General features: G+C 41.7%; 1 protein-coding gene across 3 annotated transcripts in view; it reads left to right on the forward strand.

Moving 5' to 3' along the window:
• SKOR2 (SKI family transcriptional corepressor 2) overlaps positions 1-19,489 on the forward strand; it is a 34,138-nt gene extending 14,649 nt beyond the window's left edge. For 2 of the 3 annotated variants that reach the window (XM_062611752.1, XM_062611751.1), the window contains exons 5-9: positions 3,458-3,523; positions 3,914-4,012; positions 9,325-9,392; positions 16,956-17,020; positions 18,950-19,489. In XM_062611752.1, the coding sequence (XP_062467736.1) occupies positions 3,458-3,523; positions 3,914-4,012; positions 9,325-9,392; positions 16,956-17,018 (296 nt within the window). In that variant the 3' untranslated portion in view covers positions 17,019-17,020; positions 18,950-19,489. The remainder of the gene's footprint in view (positions 1-3,457; positions 3,524-3,913; positions 4,013-9,324; positions 9,393-16,955; positions 17,021-18,949) is intronic. The other variant, XM_062611755.1, reaches the window with a different exon arrangement.
• Positions 19,490-25,185: the final 5,696 nt, after the last annotated feature.

The following is a 25,185-nucleotide window of genomic DNA, read 5'->3' on the forward strand; positions in this document are numbered from 1 at the left end:
CACCACATATGAGAATTGTGTAGGGTACAAGCTGGGGACAAGGTACAGGGGTGAGAGTCAGGGTAGTGGAGTTTCATTCCCAATCCATCAGACCTCTGTGTTGGGCAAATCTGTTGCCTGCTGATGTCGTTTTGTTGCCTGGGCCAGTGTGGAAATTTTTAGCTGTGTTTGAAAAGTGCCTTGAGATTTTCCTGAGGAAGGAGGTTGCTCTAGATGGCACATCATGAAGAGGTAACCTGGCTATGTCTGGTTTGGTTTTGTACGAGGAGGCGAACCTGCATTTCTGTTGAGAAGAATACATTTAGGAATGTTCCTGTTTGTTTCTTGTGTTAAAAATTCAAATCTTAACTATTCCAGTGGGTGCAGAGCTAATAAAATGGTGGCATCACAAGAGATGAGGCTGTGTCAATGTGCAATTTGGGACCTCTGTTTTTCAGAGTACTGATAAAGTAATTTGAGGTGTGTCTACTCACAGACATAATATCTTCTTTCCTTCATGGGCAGATGTTCACATTCCAGGGTAAGAAAGCCATTTGCGAACAATACAACTCACATACCTTTATTCCAAAATAACAGTGTTCGTGCACCTGAGCTAATCGGGAAGAGAAGAAGTACCAAAAGCTTCAGCTGAGGCGGTTTAAACTGGGTATAAGTTCTTCATCCTCTTTTTCCCTACCCAACAGACAGCTGAGATATAGTTTGATTTCTTTGAATAAACTGAAATAGGCCTCTCTTAAAGAAAACCTAGGTGTCTGTACCAAGGGGCTGCACAGCTTTCAGTGTTTAAATGCTGTTGCAAGTTTGTGTGTAGACAAGGCCCAAGAGAGTTATGGTGAAGCTATTAGAAGGGGAAGTGATTCTTTTTTTCTTAGACTGATTAAAATTCTTTGGGCTTTCTGTTTGTTTGTTTTAAAATACCTATTTAGCTTTTAATTAACATGTAAGAGAAAGGAAGCTGGTTAAATATTCAATACCTCCTCCCTTTCAATTAAGGTAGAACAGTACACAATGCATGATGAGGCCTCTGGGAAGTATGGAAAAACAGAGAAGAGCAGCCTCCTGATTATCATTTTCAGGGGGACTGGAAAGGTGAAACCCATCTGATTATTATTAACATTAATAATAATAACGTTGAAGCTTTTTTTTTTAACATCAGCAGTTTAAAAATACCGTTACTTGTTAGAACCTTATGTGCCAAGTGTTGCCTCTAAGTGCCTTCAGTTTTCCCATCCTCTTCCTTATTTTGAGGGCAAGGATGGGGGATTTCCTAGTAAGTCTTTTCAGTGTCTTAGTGGAGAGGCTGCAGAGGCTGGAGAAGTTATTCTTCATGCTGCATGCCCTTATTTTCATTTTGATGTGGCACTTTCAGTCCCAGCGAGTCGGCAGCCTCAAACATACAGCCCTGAAAGCTCAGCCGAGCAAGTGGGAGATGTTGCCGCCATGCTCTGTGATAGGATCTAGTCTCTTCCCCTTTTTCTTTTCTCCCCCTTGAAAAATCCTTCTGTCTGTGAGTCTGTTATCCCTCAAAATTGCACTTAAACATACAGAAAAGAATAAAATAAATTATTTGGGAAAAATACTAGTATGTATAATTCAATAAATATCCTTCCTGAATTTTAATTCCTTCTTCTTGATTTTGTGCACCCTAATTCCTCTAACAAAACATATATTTTTCTAGCAGTCCTGTTTAAAACAGAATTATATTAACTAAACAAACAAAGACCATTTTATATTGAAGAAAGAGCACAAACCACTGCCCCAAAAGTGATGTATTTTTAAGCTTGCTGTTTCTTTTACTGTGATAAGTTACCTGTAGAAAATGCTTTGTTTTTATCAAGAACCGTACAAAAAATATTTTTTTAATCCTTATGTTACATAAACATATTTTAAAATGGAATTGCTGGCACCAGAAATCAGTTGTATAAATGGGTATGTCTGAATGAGTGGTTGCCTTTTTTTTGTTAAGGACTGAAAAGATAACAGATGCTAAAATGCACAGCTATTGGATAGGTTTCATATACTGTGACTTCAAGGTTTACTGGATATAGGAATGCATTAATTTTTTTAAAAAAGAAATGTTTTGCAAAAAGATTTCTGACTGCATATAAAGCAAGACTTTCCCGATTCAACTTTTAAATTAGCTTATTGTGATGACCTACTCGGAAATGCATGATGACAGGATGAGTTTATTAACTAACTGCTTTCTTATCTGATGAGTGGTGACCTATTTAGTGCTACGGCCTTTTATTTTCAAAAAAACCCAGCCTATTTCCCACATGATTCTTCCTTCCAAACACATAAACACTTGAGTAGCTTTACCTGTATGTCTGTGATTACTCATCAGTAGAGTTAATGATGTGTATTTACTGGCTGGACTAAAACAAGAATTAGTCCAATTAGTTCAATAATTGGTTATTTAACAAATATTTCCTTAATTACTGAGAGTCCATTTCTACTTCAACTGTAAATAATAGAAATTCTCTCATTAACTTCTTCTAAAGTAATATTTTTTTCTTTTTTAAAAAACTTTTTTGTTTCAGAACCCTATTCACATAAATTAGAGGAAAATTTCACAGTTCCAGAGGATAATGAAAATTGCACCTTCTCTCTGAAGGTTCATATTTAGGTCAAACTCTTAACCAGATGAACTTAGCACCTTGTGAAGATTTACTTTGTTTTATTTTGTTTTATTTTATTTTAAAAGGAAAAAGGCCAAAAGAAGTAGTATTCATATATCTGGAGATAGTAAAATTTTGTTACCTAGAAAATTCTTTACTACTGTATGATTAAAAGTTATGTGAGCAGTCTAAAACAGAAGTCTTTGAATTGGTTGACCTCAGAGGTGTATCGTTTAGATGCAAATTCCACTAATGTCAATTTTATCTCAGCTGGATATGAACTATATCTAGTTACAGCTAGCCCATGCCATAGAATTATAGGAGATGATAAAGGCTGGTGTGCAGAAGATTTTGCCTGTGGATTTTGGAACAGGGTCCTGCCCAGCTAGATAGCATGGACTTTCCATTATAAGGAGAAGATACGAAACCTTAATAGAGAAGGCTCTACCTAACCCTTCTTCAGCTTGTTTCTAGTCCTTCTATAATTAGCACATCTTCAAGAAGGGATAGAGGGAAAGAAGGGATCTGTTCGGCAGAGGATGTGCAAGAGGAGCTTTCCTAGGGTAACATGGAGAAATGGGGTCTTGCCTGCAGGAGGCCATGGTGTGGGCAGATACTTTACTAAAGTAGAAGTAAATACAAGTCCAAGTGCTGTGCACATGGAGATGTGTAGATAAGCCTCAATATTACACTTTCAGAATATTTTTTCTTGTTGTTTGTTGGTTTTTGGGGTTCTTTTTTCCCCTCCAGATTCTCTGGAGCAGATGTACAGGAAGGGCAATACTGATAAAAAGCAATAGCAGTAAATCACTAACTTTTTCCTTTCTCCTTTTTTAAAGGTGAACATACCCAAGAAACCAATTCACCTCATTCGCTGAAGAAGGATGTGGAAAACATGGGGAAAGGTAAAATAAATAAGGGCCCCTTACATTATAAAACTGCTCTTTGTTTTAATAGAATATGAGGATAATAGGGGGCACTTTTGTTCTGCACCATATTTTAAGCTTGTCAAATAACATATGAATAATATATGGACCTTTGGGTGGATATAATTGAGATTAATGCATATATATCAATCAATACATGACACTGTAATATAATACTTTAAAATAATATATTACATTGATTTATATTCATGGCTTTCTGCACAAAATCTATTGTAGGTCTATGCAACACTTTTTTTTTTTTATAACTGCTTAAATATTTTGTCTTGTAATAATGAATTGCTCTGCAACTATTCTTTCAAGAATTATTTATACAGATTAGCAAACCCACTTTTCTTTTCCCTTTGTTAGAGGAACTCCAGAAGGTTTTGTTTGAACAGATCGACTTACGGAGGAGACTAGAACAGGAGTTCCAGGTGTTGAAAGGAAATGCGTCTTTCCCGGTCTTCAGTAAGATACACATCTGTGGTTTTGGTGTTATTTATGGGTGGTTGGGTTTGTCATATTGTTAAAGTGGGAAAGGTGTGTTCTCAGTTGTGTTGCCAGGATCTTTGCTTAGTTCTGCTGAATCTGATGGCACTTTTGCCTTGGGTTTTCAGACCTTTTGTAGGGAAAATCTGAAGCTGGATGTCTGTTTAATGTGTATTTTACTGATTCTGATAACATTGAATACAGTGAGTAGACAGAAACATGTCTGGGGCTTCTTGGGGTACAGCAGTGTCAGTGGTCTTAAGCAGCTTTTTAGAGGCTTTTGAAGACAAGGTACTTGATAGTTACCTTTAGGTAGTTCTAGGTGATGATGGAGAATTGATGTGGCCCCTCTTTAAGGGACAGAAATACCTATTTGGACTTTTCCTCTTGAGATGGGCTATTTGAGATGGCCCTTCCACCATGACTGATGAGCAGGGTGTTGCTGTCCAGGGATGATGGAATGTGCCTGGCACGTGTTAAATAAGAGAAAACAAAATGGACACTTAGGGTTTTCATGAAGCTGCCAGAAAGTTACACTGCATGCACAGGGAGAAAGGCTCATTGACTGAGACTTTTTGAATTACGCTGGCATCAGCTGGGAAAAATATGCTTCCATGAGAAATCCCACATAGGTCAGGACAATGTAGGAGACACAGTAAGGGCTCTTATAACATACAATGAATGTAATGTTACAGGCTGTGCTGACATTTGTTAACTCATATGTGCCTGAAATGTCTGACCAGCACTCAGCACGAAACTGCCCTCATGTTGGTGTATCATGATTTCTTGAAGAGTTCAGAAACTCAGTATTTTTAGACCTCTAGGTCCCTTGATAAAAACTCCAGGGACAAAACCCGGTGTTGCCAGGTCCCACAAAGTAAGCAGGTCAGCCAGAACCCACTGCTGCAAGCTGATGAGTGTTGCATCTCCCAGGAAATTTGGGAGCACAGACATCATTCTCCTGTTATTTAAAGAAAATACATTTGTCCCCTTTCTCTAGCATCAGATAGGGTAAGTTCAGGGAAGCAAGGAAGTGCGAGAACTGTGACTCCATCTTTAGCCCAAATATTGAAAGATGTAGATGGCTTCATAAATAAAGGAGAAGAGCTGCCTGAGGTGATATGGATATTAATGAAAGGAGGATAACCTCATCCTTCAGTATAAATTCAGTCATTACTTGGGTTTGGGAGTGAGGTAATTTTAAAATAATTTGTGTGGATCAGAATACTGATGTGTGGTATTGGTGAAATGGCATCTTGGAATTTTGCCATTCAGGTCACTTATTTATCCTTTTGTTCTTCTACAGTAAAATTAATGCTCTGTCATTGCCATGTAAATAAACACTGCAATTAAACCACATGAAATACAATTCAAATAAAAGAAAAGAACACGTACGGCTGACCAAGGAAGTGGCGACTGTATGCTGGCTTGAAAAATATGTGGTTTCAATGTACCACAAAGTAGTGGTCAATTTTCTTCAGGATTAAAATAGAAACCAGATAATGTGCAATAAACAATATATACAAGTGACCGTAAAACCTATTTACAGATTTAGATTTACCAAAAAAAACCACCCCTCCTCCGCATATAATAAAACAAGAAGAAGGGTCTTTGTAAAGCAAAGAAGCGTAAAATCCAGGGTAAAAGTGGTTTGTCTTCTAGAACAATACATGTCCTAGCAAAAGAGAAGAGGTCTGTGCCAGGCTCGTGCTGCTGGATGGGGCTGCTGCATTAGGTCAAGTATTAGAAAGTGTTTTCCCAAGGTTTCCCAAGTCAGTATCTGTGTGGGGTGGTGTTGGATAGGGAGGAGCTAGACAGAGAAGTCTTCAGAGAACCAGCTAAAGGAATGTTGAGGTAAAATTAAAATTGTGTTGATGGGTTTATCATGGCTTGGAAATACCTGAGGCTGTAGGAGGGAGCGGAGAGTAGACAGGTAACAGGGTTTATATTTGTCGTGGTTTAAGCCCAGCCAGTAACTCAGAACCACACAGCTGCTCGCTTACTTCCCCTCTGTTCTTCCTCCCCCTGCTCCTGGAGGGATGGGGAGGAGAATGAAAAGAATGTAACTCCCATGGGTTAAGATAAGAACAGTCCAGTAACTAAGGTATAACACAAACCACTGCTGCTAACACCAATAATAATAGTGATAACGGAAACAACAAGGAAAGAGAATACAGTCACTCACCACTCGCTGACCAGCCCGACCTCAGCAGTGATCTAGCCCTTCCGGGTGACTCCCCCCAGTTTATATACTGGGCATAACGTGCTGTGGTATGGAATACCTCTTTGGCTAGTTTGGGTCAGGTGTCCTGTCTCTGCTTCCTCCCAGCTTCCCCTCCTCCCTGGTCTGCCATGAGACTCATGAGACTCAGAAAGTCCTTGGTCAGAGTAAACATTATTTAGCAACAGCTAAAAACATCGGTGTTACCAGCGTTGTTCCCAAGCCAAAAGTCAAAAGTACAGCACTGCACCAGCTACTAAGAAGGAGAAAAATGTCTGCTACTGCTGAACCCAGGACAATATCCTATCCCAGTCTGGCTCACCACACCATCAGGCTGAGCAGCAGTGGGGACTGGTTTCCTGTCCCATCCCTAAAGCTGCTGAGGACAGGCGCAGTCTACCAGGGTCATTCTCAGTCCCACAGGTTGTGGTGGTTCTCCCTGTGCTTTGAACTGAAAATAAGAAGCCCTTGTTTTTTAAGTTTTCTCAACCTTATTTAAAAGGAAGGAAATGCATCGCTATTCAGCTATGTGAGATGTGGAAGGTATCACTGTATCTCTCTAGAAAACTCCTCTCTTGGGTTACGTGTAATTAACTCCAAAGTCACCTTTTTGTTTTGGGTCTTGCATTTGGAACTGAGCACATTTGGGGTGTTTTACCTTAATAGCCTCAAAGCACCACCCGCAGTGGTGCCACGCGGTCTTGTGTGTAAATCGTGTTTGGTTTCCACCGTCTCCTCATGGAAATCACTGCTAAATGAGAACTGATCTTATTTGCAAACTCATTTAGCAGTACTGTGCTGCACGCTTCTCTGTGTCTTCTTGTACCTGCTTGAAATGTGGACCATGATAATTTATAAAGCAGCCGACCTTGTCTTCTGCTGTTTGTACCTTTATTTTTTATATTGTTGTTGTACTTGAAAGCTGCAGATGGGGCTTTCCTTTGCCTGTAACATCTCTCAATACAGAGATCACTTGAAGAAAATAAAAAAATGAAAAGGTCAGATCACTTGAAGAAAATCAAAGAATTTGCTGTCCTGATACCAATATGAGCCCTTGTGCATGATGATAGCGTGTTCCCCCAGAACCCTCTTCTGTTCTCTGCCTTTGGTGTCGGCTGGCACGCATTTTGTCCATGTGCTTTTAACAATGTGGCAATAAAATGGTGGAGACATAGTCCGGATAGTTAAAGTATTTAATTTTGTGTTAAGAAAGCTATTTAAATATTCATGTCTTTTCTCTTGGGTACTGCTTATGGCTTTGTCTGTAAGCATTCAGATTCAGATAAATGCTGCCAGAAAAAAAAACACCCAGCTATCCTTACCATTAACACCCTATTTCCACTGCAAGCTTGGACATTTTCAGTGCAGGATTGAGCAAGATTTCTGAGCTGTTTTTTCTGAGAGGTGATGAGCCTGTGAGGAGGCAGTGAGGAGGAAAGTGTCAAGGAGAGAAGGAATATTTCTCCATGTAGCCTACTCATAGTGAAACTGGAGGACCCCAGTCATAGCTGGCACAGATATGCCAGCCTTTAGTGACCAGGATAGGAAGCGATCACCATTTTATACTGCACGGCTTTTTTGGAGCTAGGAAGACGGGATTGCAAACCTGGTTTGTTTCTGTTGGCTTCTTTTCCTGGTTGAGTTGGACTAAAAGGAATAGCCTGAAAAATTCTGTGGGCATTTACTTGAAATTTGAGAAACTTTTTATAGGATAATGTTGTCTTATCCTTTTCCTTGTGACTGAGCTGTGCTCCTGATGGATTCAGCCAAATAAATTTTCTCATTCTTTCTTTCTTTAATTGCTATTTTTTTGTTGTCCTGAAGTGCCCCCATGCCTTATAAACAGCAGCTTTTGGTCATCATTCAGAGGGGCAAAATTCTTGTGTGAAAGAGGACAGAGCTCTGCCGCCTTGTACTTTATTCTACTGTGTTCCTATGCCCACAGTTGGTGGTGTTATGTCTTCTTCCCCTGCAGGAGAGATAACATCCTTCCTCTCCACTGCATCATGCCATGCCTGCTCACTGCTTTCCTGCTCCTGCTTTTGGGGTTGAGAAGTTGTTGCAAGGCTGTGTGACTGTGTCCCAGCATGATTATTTAATTCTCTTAATTGGTTAGTTGTAAATAAACCTTTTTAGCTGCCTTGGTCTTGTAGTTCTTCTCCAAGCTCTGTGTGTTCACATGCTCCATGCTGTTTTCTGTTGGCATTCACCTTGCTATTTTCTATACTTGTTTCCTGATTCAGAATGATACTGGATGGAATGGATTTTCTTTCCTCCTCCATTTAGTAATCCACCACTGCACTCCGGTCTCCATCATGCAGCTCTCCATGTTTCCATGTTATTTGCTTCCTGTCGATAGTTTTGTACATATTTTTCCCTCCCGCCAACAGCAGTGTTATGAAAACAGACCAGCAGTTAATTTTCTACCAAATTAAGTTTTGTCTGAAATGGATAAGAGAGGAGGAAAATAAGGGAAAGAGGAGATAGTGAAGCAGGAAGGCTGGTCTGTGCTGTAACCCAGCTGTCAAGAATCAGTCTTTCAAAGACTTTTTCCCTTCTGCTTGCACATCACTGTTTATGGAGCTTTAGTCTGGGTTTTGTTCAAAGCCATCAGCACGATGTTACAAACTACAAATCAAATCGTGCATCCTTGAACACTTTCTCTTCTCACACGTTGGACATCGCTATTGATGTCAACAGATTTATGCCAAAGCAAAGGGGAACAGCTTTTGCTCTTCTCATCAGCATTTGTAGACGTTTGACTAATGACTGCAGAGCCTTGTCCATTGAGAAGAATAACTGTGGGAATAAATGCTAGCAACAGAAACTTAGCAGAATACATTTGTTAATTGGGAAATAACTGAATCTGGTTTTTCCACATCTCTTGTTTGAAGTGTCCTCTACTAGGTAAGTTTCTCTTAGGAACATGTTTTAATTGGGTGAAGGGCTTTGTAGTGTTTCATGGTTCCTTATTAGTGATCTGGTTTGATTTAACTTTATTTATATGAATTATACTGTGTGGTTTCCATTTTAACTACTGCATCTGCTTCTTTTTTTCCTCTTCTTACAGATAATTTTCAAGATCAGATGAAGCGGGAGTTGGCGTACAGAGAAGAAATGGTACAGCAATTACAAATTGTAAGTTTGCTTTCTCTGCTAAAAACGTTATAAACTGTTGCTTTATGTTTTTTCAATGCAATGCTCAAACTTTCCCTTTGTGAGCCATGCGGATGTACTATTCCCGAGCTCATATTCCCGAGCTCAGCTGGTTTAGAGTCTAATTACCTGGAGATTTACTTTCATGCGGTAACCAGATGGGTCTTCATGTTTCAACTAAACGAAATGCGTTGACTCAATGCTGAGAGGTGCTTCTTCAGAGTGAAAAGTGAGGACTGAATCAGTACACCTTAAGCAGTTAAATGTTTCTACCTTGTACGAGTTGTCAAGGGGTGTATTTCAGCCCTTGGTAGGGAACCTGCGCAAGGCCAACTTCTCACTGGCAAATAAACCTCAGGATGTGTCTTTGTGAAATTTCAGCTGCTAGAAGAAGTGCTTAACTCGGCAGTAAAGGATTGAGTTGCCGAACACAGCTCAGTGCAGGCACGCGTTGCTGTCGGGTTTTTTGCTTGTTACTTTAAAATCAAGAGGGATTTTGCATGTGTGTGTTAGTGCAGCTCTGTATCATTGTAACAACTGTGCTTCTTTGAAAACTTGGCATACTTAATCGAGTACAAGCAAGGGGTGTAGTATATAAAACTGTTTCTTACTCAGATACTGTTTAGTGTAAGAGCAGGGCATGTTAACAAATGGGAGGCTATCAGCATGCTAATAGTGCTTTTTCTATGATCAGTCTGACGTTATTTAACAGGGGTTTTTTGAAGCAGGTTTGCCAAATATACCCACTTACCTGGATCCAGTCTGTGCTTGAACATCTAAATTTTCCTTGTGGTTGTCACAGAGCCTAGTGCAGGGAAGGCATTGTCCAGCCTTCTGGTGCTGTCATTTTCTAATTGATGGGTTGGGACATAAAAATAAAGCTGAAGGCCAGGATTGTCAAACTTGTGCACCTATGTTTAGAGGCTTTTAGGAGTGGCCTTATTTTTAGAGCTGCCAAACATTCCTGCTCCCTGTTCCTGCTGACTTCAGGGATTTCAATGAGAGATGGAGGGTGCTTGAAGGAGGTTCTTTATGGAGGGAATTCAAGTCCAGAACATCTTTGGAGATTTTTTTTCGGCTGCTTGTCTCCACTCTTTAATGCGTCCAGTGGTTACGGTGTTCCCCTTTGTCTCCCAATGCCAGGAAAGGACTTTGGCTTGATCTGTGAATTGCATTGTCACAGAAGCTGGTAATTAAGATGCCATCCTGAAAAGTACTTCCCCTGCTGCTTTGGATTTGAGGCAGGTGATCTGTCTGATTCCTCCTGTGGAGCACATTTAAACACAAAGTTTGTGGCCCCACTTCAGCCTTTATCTCTTGTGTCAGGCAAACTTGGAGCTAAATCTCCCTCTTAGGAGAGAATGGATCATCTCTGCCATTCACTTTGTGGTCCAGTTCTGAAGTTGTTTCTGAAACTGGATGTCACCACCTCCAGCCAGCTGATCTACAAGAAGTGGAAAAATCACAAGGTTCAGTGTAGTGCTTTTTCTTGGGCAGGAAAAGACATATGATCATGTAACTCACACCTTTTTATGGTGCATGCTACAGAAAGACTAGCAGTCATTTGATCATTGAACAGAGCTGTCTGAATGTACTTACAGTGAATAGTTTCAACATGGAACGTGCTGTACAAGCAGTTCAGGACCCCTTCACTGTGGCTGCCTAAGTTTAATTGTCACTAATAGAAATGTTATCACATCATCCGTAAGTCTTTATGATCACATTTGGGTATCCCTCCTGGTGAGACAGGTTGTGTAGCAGTGAGACAACTAAAAAGGATGTTTGCATCTGAAGAACTGAGAGACTGCTGCAAATAACAAGTGTGTTTGTTTAAGATGGGTGCAGAAATCTTCAGGGATGTTTTGGGTGGTAGCTGAAATGGAGTCAGCACTTCTGATGTGATAAATGCTGCAGTTACTTTAATTCATTCACGTGAATATACCTTGTGTGCTTACATGTAGAATTAAGATTGCTGAGCTGAATGTGCTAACTCATTTGGCCTTTTGGGGTAATGGCATAGATGAGTTAGAGCTTTTATTGCAAGATACACAAAAAGCGTGGTTACTTCTAAATTTTTTTGTTCATTTGTTGTTTTTAAAAGGGGCAGGTTGTTTTGGCTTGTATGTACATGGGATGCTCTACTATTGCTTTAGCAGAGCTGCCCACAGCTCATTTTCTTGTTATCATTGAAGTCCAAAGATAAAAGCAGAAATCTTTAATGTATACTTAAATCTTAATTTTACTTGCAGCTTCACAGCTGTATACCTTTGTATTATTAAACTCAAAATTTACTAGTATAACTAGCTGCAGAACCTAGCTTAATTGCTTTGTTTATTTTACAAACAACATGAATGCACAGAATCAGTTTCTTTTGGCTCTTCTCACCACTGAAGGATTATAAAACTTCACTTAGTCCTTTCTGAAGACTTGTGCATGATCTTGAAGGCATCTCCTGTTAACAGGGGGTTACCAGAGGCAGGTTTTGCAGCAGCGATGGTTTCACTCACCCTGCACTGGAATTCCTCAAGCTACATAACTGAGTAGTCACTGCCTTGGCGTGCTTGATGTGTCAGAAAGGTCAGGAATACAGAAAGCTGAAAGTAAGCATGAAAAGATTAACGAAATATAAATTGCATTTGAAAACTTCCTCGTGCAAACGCCTGACTTTTACATGGAAGGCCTGATGGAAAGTGCCGGGGTTTTTTCCTCCCAGTAACTCGTTCTCCTCCCAGTTCTCGGTGATGCTCTGAAGCTGTAGTGCAGGAGGCGATGATGAACGGCCCCTCGCGGGGAGCAGCTCGGGGGCCGCTGGCGCGGGCTCCGGATGCCCTCTGCCGCTCCCCGGCCGCCACTGCACCCCCAGCGCCGGCTGCGAGGCACCTGGCTTCAGTACTCCTCATTAAAAACCTCCGTAATAGCAGCGTTTAATCAATGGGGTTTTGTTTTAATGCTCTGTCCGCTCCGGAAAAAAAAAAATATATATATATATATATATATATATATATATATACATTTTATGGCTTCCTGAAAGTCAGGAGGAAAGCTCAGATCGTTGGGAAAATGGGAGGTTGAGTCCTGTTCTGTTACATCCTCAGTGCTAGATGTTGGCTTCTTTGGACATAACCCTACTTGGTAGGTAGCTGGAGCAGTGAGTCATTGTGAGGCCATCAGCAATTTATGTTGAGAAAGGATTTGGTCAGAGTGTCTTGAGCAGCTGCTGGGAGGTATTAATCAAAGAACCATGGAATAGTTGGAAGGGATGTTAAAGCTCATCCAGTTTCAACCACCTGCCACAGGCAGGGACACCTTCCACTAGAGCAGCTTGCTCCAAGCCCCTGTGTCCAACCTGGCCTTGAACACTGCCAGGGATGGGGCAGCCACAGCTTTTCTGGGCACCTGTGCCAGTAATTCCAGTATTGCAGCCTGTTTGTGCCAAGGTCCCAGCCAAGTGCCAAGAAACAATCAATCATCATGTTTAGCAAGAAAATAGATCTTAAATCTTTGAATGCACTTTTCTCTTCCTCCTCCCTCAAAGTGCTGTCTCCTGAATTAGCTACATACAGTGCGTGTATTTGGAGGTCTTATATAAAATATTAATTTTATATATGGGTTTAGGCATGGAACATTTCGCTTTTGCTATTCAGCTATACCGAAAGGGCCACCAAGAAGAAACAAATGTCAAGCATGCTGGAGTAAGTTCAAAAATGGCTCATGTGATACAGCCTTAGAAGAGCTCACCTGCCTTTTGAGTTGTTGGTTTCTGTCCAGGGTGACCAGAACTCATCTGTCAGGACAGCCAAGCCAGTCTAACAAAGCACTGAGTCAGCTCCTGCCTGAGCTTCTGCATCTGTCTGGTATTGTTTTCTGAGCATGTGTTAGTGGATCACAGTTTAAAAGCATAAACTTTCTTCCTAGCTGCCAGGTGGGAGAATGATTAGAAGCAGCATTCCCAGTACAATGATTTTTTATTCCTTTTATGTTTCGGTAAACCCCTCTAAAACACTGTTACAGATAGGTAGAACACTAAGCTAGCGTGTTCATTTCCTTTTGGGGGTCCCTTACAAGTAGTTTGTTGGTTCCGAGGAAGCATAGACCCCAGTTGTAATGTATCCATCAGGAAAGACTAAGGTGGTGTTCATTACGCTGCTTCTGTAGTTTAGGTAACTAAGATCAGGTACTGATCAATCCCACTAACTTTATATAAGGGTAAAAGTCAGGAGGTCTTTGGCATGTTAGAAATGTGAGAAGGGCAGTTCTTTGTCTATCCAGCTCTAGCAGAAAGTGTTGTTTTGGTTTTGTTTGGGTTTTTTAATTTAGTTAGACTCCCATGAACTGCATTCCTCCTTCCAAGCCTAACTGGGGTGATATTACTGTTCAGAGCTCATAACTGGATCCAGCTGGAGCTCCTCTGATATTTGATGGCCTTACTTACTAAGATTCAGTGCTGCTTTGAATCAGCTCTGTTCTTCAGAGGCAGACAATAAAATTAATCTAGAACTATCTATCTACAAAATTGATTTCTATTTCTCCATCATGTTTCACCCTGATCTTTAAGGATTCACAAGAGTGTTTAAAAGAAGAAAAAAAGGTACCACGTGGTAATGCTGGTAGATCTTCAGAGGTATGAGATCATGTTCCTCTGGGTCCTACTGTAATTAAGAAAAGCACTAGTAGGTTTAATTCCTATTTTAGGTTGTATATAAAAAGCAGGTGCTTTGTACACCTAATATATTCATTATACAAACAAGGAATATCCACATTTTTGTGTGCAGAGACACTGGTCGCTGCATGCATGTTATTCCATATTTGAAAAATGGAAATAGGAAACAGCAGTACTTTATTAGGATTTCTGCTTTGGTCCTCTGCTTAAAGTGGTCCAGCTAGATTGATCGACCTTGGTAAGAATGTTAGAGGGAAACATCGGTTCAGCACAATGGCTCTTGGATTTTTTGAGCTGCATCTTGTGCTGAAGTGCCTGCACACAGACACACAGATAATAACAGATAGAAGAGCATTTCTGGAAACATGTTCACTGTATTTTGCAGACTCCAAGGCAGATTTTACTTCTTTGCCTCCCTCCTCCAAACCCAGAGAGATACTTATATTTCTTTCTTATTAATTTTTTCACCTGTGCTTTTGTAGTTGGGGTGATACCGCAGGTCTGTTTCTGTATGTTCAGTTATCTGTGTTTGATTTTTTGGTGAAGCTTCTCTGATGTCCAAGTGTAGCAGGGATGAATGTGTGCTTTAGAAATGAATCCCAAATCCTATGCACATATCTGTGCTTTGGTTCATGTTGTGCCCCAGACTCAGAGCCTGCAAACTGGATTCCCTGAATGAAGCAAAGAGAATGTGTTCCAGGAATGTAGTTAGGAGTGTGCTGTAGGACAAGCCTGCCTTTATCAGAACAGACACCGTGGATGCACAACAGGGGAATGTATTGTCACGAAGAGCCCTAAATATATTCCACTGCAGCAATGGAGTTACCAAATGCTCTTCAAATGTATAAGATGACATTGCAGATGATTTAACTCATGAAGAATGTAGTTATTTCCCTATTAGACACCCATCTCTCCCAGTTTCATTTACTACCAGGAGAACGGATAACCCAACACACATTGAAAAGACACTGATGTACCAAATATATCAGAGAAGTGGATTAAGAACAGTTAATTTCTGACAGAATGTACCCCATTGTATTATCTAGGTCAGTACAGCCTGGGAGATGTCCTATATACTTGGTAGCCACACAAACTGGTGTTGCCTGTTGGACGTCCTGAGTGGGAGAGAGAAGGAGAGCAGTTGGTGAAGCATCATGGGTCTCAGCTGAAATGTGCTTGTTCAGGCAGTTTGTTTATGACTCCTGTTTGAATCTAAACTGTAGAAATGGGTGATCAGGTAAACAGTTTCTTTGCAGACATCTCTGCTGCAATTTGGACAGGAGTTTTCCAGCCTTTGCAAACGCTGTCCTGAAGGCAGCTCTGTTCGAGAATGCGGTGGAGAAAAGAGCTCTGTGTTTTGGGGAGGAATCTGTCAGCATGCTTCCTGTTAACTTCAGTTCTGTCAAGAGCGAGGGGTTATAAGAGTAGTCAGACAAAACAGCTGGATTCTTGGTCTTCTCAGGTCATCGGTGGTTTTGGCCTCTCAGTTCATGCATACGTGTTTCCCTTTCCCCAGGGCTGTATAGTGTGGGAAGCAGCATGCCCCTATGAAAGGCTTCTGTTTCGTTCAGACAGACGGCTCATCTTTGCAGATGCTGCTGCTTCCTGGTGTTGCTGCTTTCAATCAGATTGACCTCCTTCCCTGAGAGATGAAAGGGTTAGCTCCTGAGCTGCAGCTGCTCCTTTCTTTCCTCTCATCCTGAGCCTTCCCTGCTCTTTTCATTATTAAGGCAGGCAGGGTATGGATGCATCTCTTCATGTAATTGCAGATACTACACTTTACACCAGCCAGGAGACATGCTGAGCACAATTCACACAAACATCCTCACATACTGTGGGCATAATGTAATTAAAAACAAAACAGGGATATACAAGAATGCATGTTAGGTGTATGGTCAGTGGATGTGGATGCAAATTCACATGTTTTCAGCTGTGTGGGGTAGGTTGCTTCAACTCTGCGTTTCCCTGCCTCTTCCTTTTGCTGTTCATGCAGCTTAAGGCCTTGCTCCTGACTTAAGCTCATCATGTTTGTCATCTTGCAGTAACATATTTGACATTATTTGTGAATATATTGTGGAGTGCCTGACAGCTGAAGAAGGTCACCTCCGTGTGCAACAGTGTCTAGGAGTGGAAGGACATAGATTTTCTGATCCCAACCTGAATTCCTCTGATGGTCCTTCCAAAAGGCAGCATCAAGGAATAGTGAATTTGTAGTTGCTTGGATTCCCAGCTATGGAGAAATCTCGAAGCAATTTAGTTTTGTTGAATTCTAAAGGCCCAGCACTGGAAAAGAGCAGCCCTGAACCATATTCCCAGTAGCCAGCAAGCACATCATCCCACCTAGTTTCTAAATATATCTCTGTTCTCTAATATGCCTATGTATGTTCTCTGTTTTTCTTTAATTATTTGTTCCGCTTCAGTGGCTTCCCTCAGATTGATGCAAGTCAGAGATAACTATTAGAACTTCCCAATTATGGTGCTATAAACACGTGAAGCCTCATACTCCCAACATGCTGTATTTTGGCTGTGCAGAGATCAATGCATGTTGCTTGCTCTGTTATGAACAGCTGATTTTTGTCATCTTGCAGGCAGCAGAATGGGTGGTGGATTTAATTTTTGGCAGCAACTGCTAGAAACAAAATATTGGAAGCCATCTTTTACATTGGATTTTAAGATCTGTCGTTTTAGTTTGGGCCATTTTTGTTTTGTTTCTGCATCAACATTCTTGTGGTTTTGTAAAGAGCTCAATCTTTTCATTTAAGGCACTGTTTCCTAAAATGATACGGGGAGGCAAACAAAACCCTTCATCTGCAGGGATTCCAGTTTAGAAGTTTCATTAGCCAAACCTGGCTTAAAGCAGTGGCTTTGTCTCTGTGTCATTGCAGATTCCCTATGCAGCAAGCTTGATCAGGAAAGAAAAGCTCGGCGCACACCTCAGCAAAAGCTAAAGGTGAGCTTATGAAAGGTGAGACTTCATTCTGTCTTACCTGGATGTCATGTTTTTTCTTTGCAGCCATTGCAAGATTAAAGGGATCATTCTTTGGCTTGATGTTACTGATTCTGGTCTAAAAGCTCTGTCTGTGAAGGTGCTGTGCTACTGTCTAAAGCTGATAATTGACATGTCACATAAATTACTCCTACTGGGGTAGGACATACTGCTCAGAGTTGACCACTGGGTGAATCCAGGCCTCATTGCCTGAGCGTGTGCTTCAGCTCTGGTGAATAGTGGTGTAAAGGTCATGTACCATCAGTGGAAGGAGGGAAGTACCCTGGCATTCAGAAGGCACTGGAAGTTCACACACAGACACGTAGAGATGAGGTTTTCTGTCCATAGTGGAGCTTTTTCTCAAGAAAGATTAGTGTATTTTGGGAGCTTTACAGAGCAACACAGACTCTCTGTCTTCTGTAGCTCAGTCTCCTGCAGAGGGAAGTTACCCTGCTGCCCTTGTACAGGATATTCCCAAACCCAACACTGCATTTTTCAGGCATGTTTTTTAGAAGCATTCAGTTAAAAGAAGCACCATCTCCATCATTGTGGTTGATTGGAGAGATTCCAGTTTCAGGTGCTACAGCCTCAACACTTAAAACATTTCTTCTGGTAAAACAAGAGATGGAGAAGCAGAAAGCTGGTAGCCCTGCTACTGTGATATGGTACAAAATATGGCTTGTGGATTTACTGGAAAGTTCCCTGAGGTAGAGCAGGTGAATTAGAAGAAAAGAGCTATTCATAGGTAGAGGCCTCAGTAATGCACAAAGTAGAGCTCTCAAGAGAAAATCTGGAGCATCTGAGAAGGTGTTGATAGTATAGATGATGGATGTTTGCCTGAGCTATGGAAGAAGCAGATACTTAAAATATTAGGAGTAAGTATAGTTACCATATAACCAGTATCTGGCCTTGAGCTCTGTCTGCTGAGATAAGGGGACTAATCTAAGCATCAAGTTGGTCTGTTTTGCCTCTTGTGCATGCTTTATTACTGTCTGCCAGCATTTTCCAGTTGAGTCTCATTAATCTGAGCACTGATTTAAAATAAATTCAGTGGTGTTAATATCCCAAATAGAACAGTACGCTTCCCAGATGAGAAGCAGCAGGTCCTGCCCTGAGCGCCTTGTCCAAAGCACTGATCTACAATAAAAGTCTGCCTGAGGATGGCAGCATCAGATGAACGGCACCATTTGTTCCCATCATCAGGCTTTCATCAGCTGACAGTCCCTGCAAGGAAGGTGCTGGCATCACAGCTATGAGCATTTCCTGATTATTTGCTGCGAGCGTGGAGGATGGATGTATTTCTCATGCTGTTTTTGTTTCCAGTGACACACCATCCCCGCAGACAACAGGGATTTCTCTAAGTAGGCCCTAGTGTTTTTGAAAGATTAGTTGTTACTTAACTGCTAAGCTAAATCAGTCAAGCAGAGAATCACAACTGTATTGTTCAGAAGCAATTGCAGATTCTCCATGTGCCAAGCAGAAGAGAGTTGCCTCGAGAAGGAACATGTATGCACACACATACCCACGTTGTACACCAAGGAGGTGAAAACCCTGTGCGTTGCAGAGCAACCACTCAATTAATACTCAGTGCTTCTCCGCTACCCTTGTTGGGCTTTGTATTCCTTTCTACAGCAGTTCTTGTTGTGTTTAGTGGTACTTCAGTCAGTTACAAGTTGCACTTCATCTTTAATTTAAAAGTATTTCCACCTGGCTCTACAGATGCTCACTAGCAAATTGTCAGAGGATGCTTCTGGAGCAGGTGATCTACATGTATCCCCTTTTCAGGGATTGTGGATTAATGTTATAATTCTGTGAGTAAAGAAATCTCACTCTTGGGCTTAGTGTTGTAACATTTTCTCTCTCTTTCCTTGTTTTTTTTGTCTCAACTTGCAGCAGCACAGGATCTTTTGCAGCCGTTAACCTTCTAAGTTATTACTTGCCAGTCAGAAACCTGACTTGTTTAAAGACTGAAACAAAATGGAAGATTGGGGATACAGGTTCCTTTGAACCCGAGGACAAGTGACCTCAAAGCATCATGGACAACCATGTAAAATAGAATGTAGCAGCCATTTATTAGTAAAAGCAAAACAAAACAAAAAAATGAAAAAAAAAAAAATGCCTGTCCTGGATCTTTTTTGGTGGTACCAAAGTTTAAGTCTTTGTGTTTTTAGAAGGACTACTGAACCTGATAGAGAAAATGCTTTCAATGAATCGTACGGATAAGCTGTGAAAGGAACTGACACTCCTTTCAACGCCACAAACACTGATGACATCTGTCAGTTTCATCCTTTGCTTTTGAATTGTGATTGTTTTATGGAAAGAAATGTGTGTCTTACCAGATGGGCCAGCACCACGTTTGGATGGATGGATGGATGGATGGATAGGGCAGAGTTAGCCATACACAGTGCTTTTTAAAAGCAGACTGGAAATTCTCACACCCCTCTCCCTCGGCCCTCTCCTCCTCTGGTATTTTGCCTGCTGTATGAATTAACGATTGTACTCCTCTGGAAATATTTTACAATTTAATATTGAGTGTAATTAAGAATATAATCGCTGTTATCAAAAAAGGTATTTAACTCTGTTGTAGTTTCTTTATCATTCATGTGGAAAAAAGTCTATAATAAAAAAAAGAAAACTATGACATCATAGTTGAGCTTCGCTGTAATTTAATGCTGTGCTTACTCCACTAAAGAAAAGAACTGGGAAATTTATCCCTAAGAACATCTTTTTAGAAGTATTTTAATTCACAAATAACATGTCAAAGTATTTCATGGCAGAAATCCTCTGCCTTTGGTTATTTAGAAAAGATCTGGAAGTACATATAGTGAAATGTCAGGATATTCCTTGTGGATCCACAGAAACAAAGGGAGACATGCCAAAGTCAGTTGACTTCTGAAGTCCACAGCAGCAGTCTTCCAACTCTTTTCCTGAATGTGCAACATTCTTGTCCATGATGTGCAACACCCCAATTACTAGGGCTTTCCTGTGTGAAATTCCTGCCCCAGGAAGTCCCAGCCATGGTGTCATCCCTGAGCATACAACAGCATACAATGTTGTCCACACCAATGCAGCACCACCAGATCTGAAAGCAGTTTCAGCCACCTCCAGCATTTGAATGTGTCACAGAGGTGCTCTCTCAGTGTTCTCCTCATTCCCAGCAAATCCCTGGGAGACTCAGTCATCTGGTTTTATAGTTCCTTATATCCCAACAGATCTGGAAGGCAGGGAGGGGAAGAAGGGCACAGCCTGTTTTCATGCCCGTCCCTGCATAGTTTGCTCACGCAGTATGTGAGCTGACAGTACTCAAACACAAGACTCTCTGAGCTGGCACCATCATGGCTTTTGAGCATGGAAAAAGCAATGAAAGCACCAGAAAAGCTGGACCAGGTCAGACCAAAAGTCCATCTGTGCCAGTACCCTCTTCCCAATAATAGATGAAATCAGATACTTTTCTGAAAGCACACAAGCAGTTTGAATTATATTCCCAGAATATAGTTTCAGCTTCTAATGATTTACTGCTCGTGGTTTTTTTTGATCTAGACATGATGTCTTGTTTTTAATAACCTGCAATGGATTTTTTTACTTACACAAACTCATCCAGTGACTTTTTAAAACCTAGGCACACTTTTAGCAGCTTACAGTATCCTGTGGCAATAAGCTCCACAGCTTAAATACAGGCGGTGGGGGAAAAGCAAATCAGCTTCTGATGTTCAGAGCTGTCATCCTTCAGCCTCGCTTTATGACCTGAGATGAGACCAGTTGTCAATTGACATCTGGCAATTCCTGTCCACTTTTCTATGCCAGTTGTGATTTCAAAGGCATCTATTGAACTTTTTTGGTTCTTTTTCCAGGTTGAAGAGTCACAGTAATCATAGAATCACAGAATCATTTGGGTTGGAAAGGACTTTAAAGGTCATCCAGTTCCAACCCCCTGCTATGGGCAGGGACACCTTCCACTAGATCATGCTACCCAAGATTCTGTCCAACCTGGCTTTGAACACAGGCAGGGATGGAGGATTCACCACCTCTTTGAGCACCCTGTGCCAGCACCTCACCACCCTCACAGTAAAGAACTTCTTCATTTTATCTAACCTGAACTTCCCCTGTTTAAGTTTTAACCCATTAGCCTTGTCCTGTTACTACAGTCCCTAATGAAGAGTCCCTCCCCAGCATCCCTATAGGCCCCTTTCATATACTGAAGGCTGCTCTGAGGTCTCCACTCAGCTTCTCTTCTCCAGGCTGAACAGCCCCAACTTCCTCAGCCTGTCTTCATACAAGAGGTGCTCCAGTCCCCTGATCATCCTCATGGCCTCCTCTGGACTTGTTCCAACATCTCCATGTCCTTTTTATGTTGAGGACACCAGAACTGCACACAGTGCTGCAAGTGGGGTCTCATAAGAGCAGAGTAGAGAGGCAGGATCACCTCCTTAATGCCTCCAACAGAAGCAGTCCCATAGCTTGTAGCCTTCATGCACCTTTTCCTGATCAGCCATATGCTTTTTGAGATGGAGAGTTGGCTACGTAGTCAAGATGCAGGATACTATATAGATTACAGTACAGAGTGACTTGATGATACTTTCTGTGATGAATGAACTTGACTGTAGAGTGGTGGTAAGATGTCTTACCACTACACATCAAAAATTTTGCCCAGACATAAAGTAATCCCGTTGCTCAATAAGAAATTAACTGCGCTAATGGCTTCTGAGTGCCAGAGCTCCTGGATGTGGTCAGACATGCAGAGTAACCCCTTGTCCCTCCCCAGCTGAGAACCAGCCTGTTCAGACCCAAGAGCAGACACAGAGGGTCTACAGCAGATTGATTTGTTTTCTACTCCCTGCTAAAGCAGCGTTCAGACCATCGTGTTCCCCAGTGACTTCCAACAGCAAATAAATAGTGAGTAAGTAGTATGTTGAAGTTGTGAATCTGTGTATTAAATGCACAGTTCACAGAAATGACAGAGTGGATATGCAACAAATATGTTTCAAATGGAACATTCAAACTTAAAATGCCCAATTTGCTCTCAGTTAGGCTAAGCTCCCCAATCAGTAAATGGAAACACCACTTGTCTCGTTTGTAACTGATCTACAGATCGCAGCTGCAAATATTATGATGGAACATATGTCCCAGAATTAAGCATGAATGGAGTGTTTTGAATTAAAAAATCATCCCTTGCACTGATAAAGCTCAAGAACATGATCCCAGAAAACAAACACAGGGCAGCCACCGCCTAGACAAATCTACTTTGGTAAACAGCCAACAAAGCTTCTTATCACCATTTGCTTTTCGTTTGCTTTCCTCTTGTGCCAAAGTTTGCACACATTAAAGCGATAAGGTTCCCATAAAACACTTGTATTTCACATACTCAACCCTCGACCTTTACACCACCTTGCATCATAAAGGAAAGACAAAGAAAAGGGTACAGAAAGATTTAGCTGATAACGGCTGTTTATGCCTTATACCTACCCTAAGGCTGTGTCTATACTAGCGTCCCCTGCACTTAACTCAGCTGTATAGTTAAAGCATTGCAGTGGCCCTGACAGGGTTGTGCTTGAGCCCACTGATACCCTAGAGCACCGTTCTCAGCATGGCTGGTAAGTCAACCCATACTGCAGCCCTTCCCAATGGCACTTTGGATATGGCCACCCTGAGCTGAAAGATGAGGGCTTTGTGGTGTGGGTACAGCTCTTCAGTGCCACATGGGAATGGCCCCAGACACTGTTAATTTACTGGTACAGGTTAGCCCATATGGGTACCGTCCTTGCTATAAAGTAAGAGTTACTGTGGAAATTAAGCATTCAGATTTTCTTACACCTGACAACACCTTTAAAATACACTTGTGGTTGACCAAATAATCACTTCTACAGCTGCTACCGCAAGAGAGGCGAAAGGCAGCAGCTGTATTACACACCTTAGTTTCAGCCTTTCTTTTATCAAAACCCCAAGAGAATGGCAAAAAAAAAAACCCACAGCACAGGCTACTGAGCTGTGATTTGATTTTTCCTGGGTGCTTGAATAAACAATAAACAGATTCAAAAGGCTCATTAGCAATTGACAGTCCTTTTATTATTCCCTCACAAAGCTGTGTTTCCATGAACTGCCCACAATGTCTCCAAACCGAGCTCTGTCCTTCAGACATGAAAGTGCTTCCCCAGGACTCAGAGCCTACCCAGTTTGGTTCCGAGATACTTTAGCACAGTTAATTATGTTGAAGAAATAGTGCACCAAGAAAAAGCATGAAGATATGTGATTTCCCTTATTCATGAGCATTGGACCTCTTATGGGAATGTATACTTTTAGGTGCCTTCAAACCATCTCCCTCAGGCCTTTTTTACCTTTTGTTGTCCTTGTTCTAAGATGCAAGGTGCAATCCAGTGACTCATGAGCAAGTTATTTGAAGTAGAAAGTATATGTGAGCATTTACAGCTCTTCAGATGGACCATACCAACAAGTACATACCTTGATTATTATAAAAAAGTTATCTCTGCATGAATTCGCCAATTAAAGATGTTAACAGTGAAAATTTGGAAGTTTTGTCTGAACGGGGTATGGCAAGCAGGACAAGGCTCCACTATTTAATAGTAAACAAAATGTTTGTGTTGTTTGTGCTACTGAGCACCTCTTGACTGTTCCTGTGCCTTTTCTCCACTGTGAGGGGTTAAAGTTCATATTTACTCTAAATTTATTATTTTTTTTCCAATACTTTTAATAAATCTTTAAGAAAGTTATAGAATCACAGAATCACAGACTGGTTTGAGTTGGGACCCTAAAGCTCACCCAGTTCCAACCCCTGCCACGGGCAGGGACCCCTTCCACTAGAGCAGCTTGCTCCAAGCCCCTGTGTCCAACCTGGCCTTGAGCACTGCCAGGGATGGGGCAGCCACAGCTTCTCTGGGCACCCTGTGCCAGCGCCTCAGCACCAATTTCTGTTTTATTTTGAGCTTTTTGTTTGATAAAGAGGGAAAGCACTGGCACCTGCCCGAGTGAAAACTCCTCCCTTCCATGCCTTTTGTGCCATGTACAACATGGAACTGGTTTTTAACATCAGGCTTGTTCTGACTTGAAGCCAAATAAAAGGCCAGTAATGCCTTGGAGGACAGGAGAAGGTATTTATTGAGTGTCCTCCCCTATGGATAGTATAGAATGGATCACTGACCACTGATCACCTTAACCAAGAACGTATCTCCCTTTACCTGCAGGCCTCTCCTCCACTCTTCACCTCTCTAAAATCTGTTTAATGTAGCTCATTCACTGTTTTCTTACACCATAGAGGAAAATTCACAGCCATGGTCATTATCTAAACGCGCTCAGTGATTTGGACTGTGGACATCTGAAACCCTGCCAAACAATCTCCAGGGACCTGGAGAGGTGTTTTGGTCCTGTTTGATACCAGTACAGAGGCAAGAGGAGCTGAAATTGTTTTCCAGCTCCCTATCGAGGCACAGCGGAAAAATGAGTCAATCTCCTTTGTTTGCTCTGAAATATGTGCCAGCCCGAAGTGTATTAATGTTGTGTGTGAAGGCATGAATGAGAAAGGAGTGCCCACCCTGGAGCACCACTCCTTCTCTGGTCACAAAGCACAGGTAATCGTGCTTTTGAGCAGATAACTCAGTCCAGTTGCCAGCTCAGCTCCAATCTCCAGCAAGGATGAGGGATTTCTGCAGAGCAAAATGAGGTCCACATCTGTAGAGGTGTGACTTCCTTAACAGAGGCATGTAAAGAGGTGCAGAACAACGTTGATGGTATCCTCATGCCCGTGGTGCAGTGAAGAACAGCTAAGCCAGGCTGCAAGAAACACTAAAACGAAGTATGTTTGAAACCCATCACTAAACTGCCCATCACCAGTTAACAGCTCAATGGCTTTTCAAATTCCTGCCTCCTTGCTTTCGGTGTGAAGACCCAGGCTGGCCTGCCAAACACCCAAAGAACGGAGATGGGGCTCAGACTTACTGTGGTCCTGTAGTCACCCCTTGTCCCTCACCTGCAGACCACCCAGACCAAGCAGCTGCCTGCCCTCACCCAGCCCGCTGGAGGAGACCCAAAGGCACATCAAAGGCATGTTTCTTGGGTGTGTTTCTTGCATGCTTCTGAATAAGGCAGTTCTGTTGGAGGAGTTCATGCAATCAGCACAT

This window comes from Pezoporus occidentalis, unplaced genomic scaffold, assembly GCF_034315485.1.
Source record: "Pezoporus occidentalis ecotype Australia unplaced genomic scaffold, CSIRO_AGI_Poc_V1 ctg157, whole genome shotgun sequence".
NCBI lineage: Eukaryota > Metazoa > Chordata > Aves > Psittaciformes > Psittacidae > Pezoporus > Pezoporus occidentalis.